This window comes from Stylophora pistillata, chromosome 11 (assembly GCF_964205215.1).
Source record: "Stylophora pistillata chromosome 11, jaStyPist1.2, whole genome shotgun sequence".
Taxonomy (NCBI): Eukaryota; Metazoa; Cnidaria; class Anthozoa; order Scleractinia; family Pocilloporidae; genus Stylophora; species Stylophora pistillata.
The window spans coordinates 27,032,035-27,036,564 of NC_142529.1; the positions used below are offsets into that span (position 1 = coordinate 27,032,035).

The following is a 4,530-nucleotide window of genomic DNA, read 5'->3' on the forward strand; positions in this document are numbered from 1 at the left end:
CGTATGAAAAAGGTATCAGAGACAAATATATAACAGCACCTGTTGAACATTGTTATTGTTTTCTATGCGCGACAAATAATCCCTCTTAACTTAGCCCACGGGCAGGAACTCATTATCAACGCTTCAGTACGAGTTACTTGGCTCGTGAATAAGTTTGAGGCCATGAACAACACGACTCGTGGCTCTTTTACCTCCGTTTCTTATCCAAAAAACTAGAATAAAGCAAAAGAAGAGAAAAAATTACGAGAACAAACAATTTTCTGTCGTTTCTTCCACATTCTCAATTAGTTTGTTCCCATCCTTGACCAACAAATTGTAATCTTCCAACCAACCAACCAACAGATCAGTTGTTGCCACATAATGATACAGGAGTTTGGTTGGTGGATGAAGGGAAGATTTTAAGTGAAGGGCAACAAGGATAAGAATTATTGCCAATAAATGCTGTGATGAAAAGGAAAATTTGGACTGCTGAGAAAGAAATCAACTACCTTTGTCGTCTACCATCGAAATAGGGGTGCATAGAACTGAGTTCTAAATATGTTTTTGTTTGTGTTCCACCTCCTCTGAAATTTGCTGTCGCCAATATTCTACTTTTGCTTCTCTTTGTCGCAGGTCTGGTGATCAATTATATGCGAGTTTTATGAGTGTAGTTCTGTCAAATGGAAACGATAAGCGAAGTCTTCATTTTTTCAACCATAATCACAGAGAGACTTCTTTATTCAAAAGGCGTCTGTTGTGTTAAAAAAGTCATTTTATTCCTTGAAATAGTCATTACATTAGGTATGCAATAACATTAAGAAACAGCTTGAATATTACTCTTCTTATAGCGCGACAAACAAACCCTCTTTACCTGGATCAACTTTAGATGCAAGGGAGCGCATTTAGTGCCATATTATTTGTGAGAGGCTCACACTGTAATCATTATCGGCCTCGGCAAACTGAAAATGGAAAAAGGTTCTCAACTCAACTTTAAATTCGTCATGTCATTCATCAACGTGGAATCGAAATTTATATAATTCTTGATAATTAAGTATTATTGTTTGTCTCACGATATAGTCACTTATGATGTGGATCGCGACGTTTTGACTGCATACTGCTAGTCTTCATCAGGCGATAAGCAATATGCAGTCTTCATCAGGTGATGAGCAATATGCAGTCTTCATCGGGCGATAAGCAATATGCAGACTTCATCCGGCGATAAGCAATATGCAGACTTCATCGGGCGATAAGCAATGTGCAGTCTTCATCAGGCGATAAGCAATATGCAATCTTCATCGGGCGATAAGCAATATGCAGTCTTCATCAGGCGATAAGCAATATGCAGTCTTCATCAGGCGATAAGCAATATGAGGTCGACTGGTTTCGGATTTTCTTATAAAGTGTAATGCTTCCCTGTGATTGGTTGGTATTCCATAGCTGTGATTGGCGCGTTTCGATCCTCGCTGCTCTCTCGGCAGTCCGCTGTCGTACGGCTCTCCTGTTGTTGTGTTTTTGATTGTGGTCATCCACGCTTTAGGAATTTCTATTCCACTGTCGCTGTTGAGTTTGTTAGGATGAAGTCTTATGTGGATAGCCTCCTTGACCGTGCGAGTGTACCAGTGAGAATCACGATCAATAAACTTAACCCCATTCAAAGCGGTTGATGTGCGGTGTTGTGGGCGTGCTCTGAAATGCGCTCTGAAGAGCTGTCAATAACGTCGTTCAACGGGCTAAGTTACCAGTGCCTAACATCACTAAGGAACCGTGAGACGCCCTTAAAGACTTAAAAGAGGACGATTCCATCATGGTTCTCCCAGCCGACAAAGGGCGCGCTAGCGTAGTCATGAATACCAACACTTACCACGCTAAAGATGTCCAACTTCAATGAGAACGCACCCTAGCCGTTCCTCAACAAAGACCCGACAGACCGCTTGGCCAGGTAGTTGTCTGAGAAGCTGCTAGCCTTGAACATCTAACAGAGGCCGTTTACAACAAGATCAGACCTCGACACAAACAGCCGCTTAGAATCTGAGGTTTACCCACGTACCGTGAAGAACTACTGTGTCATGCGTTAACACCTTCTAATTTGATCTGTCCGCCCACATTTCTAACACCCTGTCTCCTTCAACAGGTGACTCGAATTCCACAGTGACTAATTCAGCTAACTTCGCATCCACCATCAGCAGGGAGACCATCCTAGACTGTCCGTAACCATGTAATTTTAGGAAATAGATCGATCCGAAACTGAAGAAAACTCTAAAAAAAAACCGTTTATAGTCAATTTTATTCCTTAGGATTGTTAATACACATAAGCAACGGTATCATATTTACATATTCATAAGCATTACGGACATTTTTCTGATAACAAAACAAATTACAGACTGAAAGTCGACCAATGCAACTCGTTTGGCAATATGGCGTCAATAACAAGCCTCTTTCTTTAAGTTAGGAAAAAAACTTTGAATTTAAAAAACTCTCTCAAACTTTCCTTTAAAGTTTTATTTAATACTTTTCTAGTGCTGAAAGAAGATTAAATATGAAAGTAAAACGCATGCATTTCATTCCTCAGTTATCCCTTCCCGTTTTCATAATTATTGGTGGCTAGCACGGAAAACACTCTTGAAAAGATATAGGTTTAGTGCCTCCATTGCCCCTCTTTCAGTTGTTTCCGTCAAAGAAAGTTATTTAGTGAACTCGACAAGCCATTCTGTTTTCATGATTACTCGATTAAAAATTAAAGAGCCTTACAAGGCTTTGCGCTACAGAAATCAACAGTATTGTTCGGGGATTGACATAAATCAGCATAAAAAACATAAATTAAGGAAACTATTCACAACGAATTAAAAAAAACAATTCAACGGGCAAAATATTCATAACAGACTATGTAAAAACCTCCGAAAAAAACAATACCATTTAAACTTCTTAATACTTCCTATCTATACACATTTTTGACGAACGTTCTTATGTAATAATCGTGACTTTATGACTTTCAGCTTTGAGAGTACTCATTCGAATATAACTCGAGGAGGATCTAACTCCACGGACAACAAAGTGCTTGTCTGATTGTCTGCTTCACCGCTTGTCTTACTTCACTGATCTTCAAGCAGTAAAGAAGCGGGTTTAAAGTCGAGTTAAAGAGAATTAAGACACTTGCCACTCCACTTATGACTGCTAAGTAAAATGAATACGTTTTACTGCAAGCGATTACCATTTGCACTATAATGGATGGTGCATAACAAACTACTAATGCTACTTGCACCCATAGTACACTGTACACTGCCTTTTTGTATCGTGCCATGTTCAGTGCATTTGGTTGGCTCAATTGGAGTTGGACATGATCTTGTACTTGAGCCTGATGATGAATGAGACCTCGAAAAATTTTTATATACGAGGCCAATGAAATAACAAGGCAAGATAGTATAATAATAGTGCCATACCAAATGACTGCACGGTCAGCTAATATGAAGCATAAAGCAGCGACGCTAGATACAATCCAAAAGGTAGCTACGAGGATGTATGTGCGCTTCAAAGTTACAATTTCTCTGTATCTCAGCCCCAACAGCAGGGCGAGAAGCCTGTCCACGCTTATGGCCGTCATCGTCATCAAAGACACTCCACATAATGCATAGCCTGTGATGAAGGCTGAGTCGATTGCGTATCGACAAAGACTCCAGTGTTCGTGAACCACAGCCACCCAATAGGCACCTTGGAGAGGTTGGGCCACAAGACCAACCAACAGATCAGTTGTTGCCATACAACGATACAAGAGTTTGGACGGCGGATGAAGGGAAGATTCTTTGTAAAGAGCAACAAGGATAAGAAAATTGCCAAGAAACGCTGTGATGGAGAGGAGAATGTTAACTGCTGTAAGAGAAACTGATTCTTGTCGAAGTTCACCCGCCATAGAAGGGGAGCATAGCAGTTCTCGAAATGTTTTGGTCAGTGTTCCACCTCTTGTGAAATTCGTTGGGGACATTGTTCTGTGTTCGATTCGTTTTTTTCTGGCAAGTTATCTAGATCTATGATTGCAATGAGAAATGAGGTCCAAAGAGCACATACCTACCAACGATCACTGAAGCCCTACTTCCTAAACAATGTCCACAATTAAAAATCCTCACCTGCGTTTAAGCATTTAAAATGCGTCAGAAAATTCTCTGTTGTGTTAAAAAATGGCCGGAACATGCGAGGTACCTCATTTGAGAAAAAATACTAAAATATGGAGACATCTGTTATTAACCTCCACTGACAGGATGCTTATCAAATGTTCATATTATTTTTTCGGAATTGAAACTTTAATCATTATCAGCCTCAGCAATTTTTACAGATAATTTAAACTAGCGATTTTTCGCGGTATTAGAATAAATTGAGTTTCACGAACGGATCAAACTGTTTTAATTCAAATTTTGGTCGCAAAAAAACGAAAAATTTTCATATACGAGGCGACTGAAATAACAAGGCAAGATGGTGTAATTATACTATCAAGGTGAGAAGTCTGTCCACGCTTATGGCTCTCATCGCCATCAAAGACACTCCACATGACGCATAGGCTGT

The 4,530-nt window shown here is 39.8% G+C and overlaps 1 protein-coding gene across 1 annotated transcript; it reads right to left on the reverse strand.

Moving 5' to 3' along the window:
- Window positions 1–2,247: 2,247 nt before the first annotated feature.
- On the reverse strand, window positions 2,248–4,129 carry LOC148720913 (melanocyte-stimulating hormone receptor-like). Its single transcript, XM_088739499.1, has one exon. It carries the CDS (start codon window positions 3,953–3,955, stop codon window positions 3,011–3,013), a length of 945 nt encoding a protein of 314 aa, XP_088595625.1. The 5' UTR covers window positions 3,956–4,129; the 3' UTR covers window positions 2,248–3,010.
- Window positions 4,130–4,530: the final 401 nt, after the last annotated feature.

Bases quoted from the DNA above. Each gene is read 5' to 3' on its own strand.
- LOC148720913 (XM_088739499.1), bottom strand. From the start codon at position 3,955: ATGTCCCCAACGAATTTCACAAGAGGTGGAACACTGACCAAAACATTT.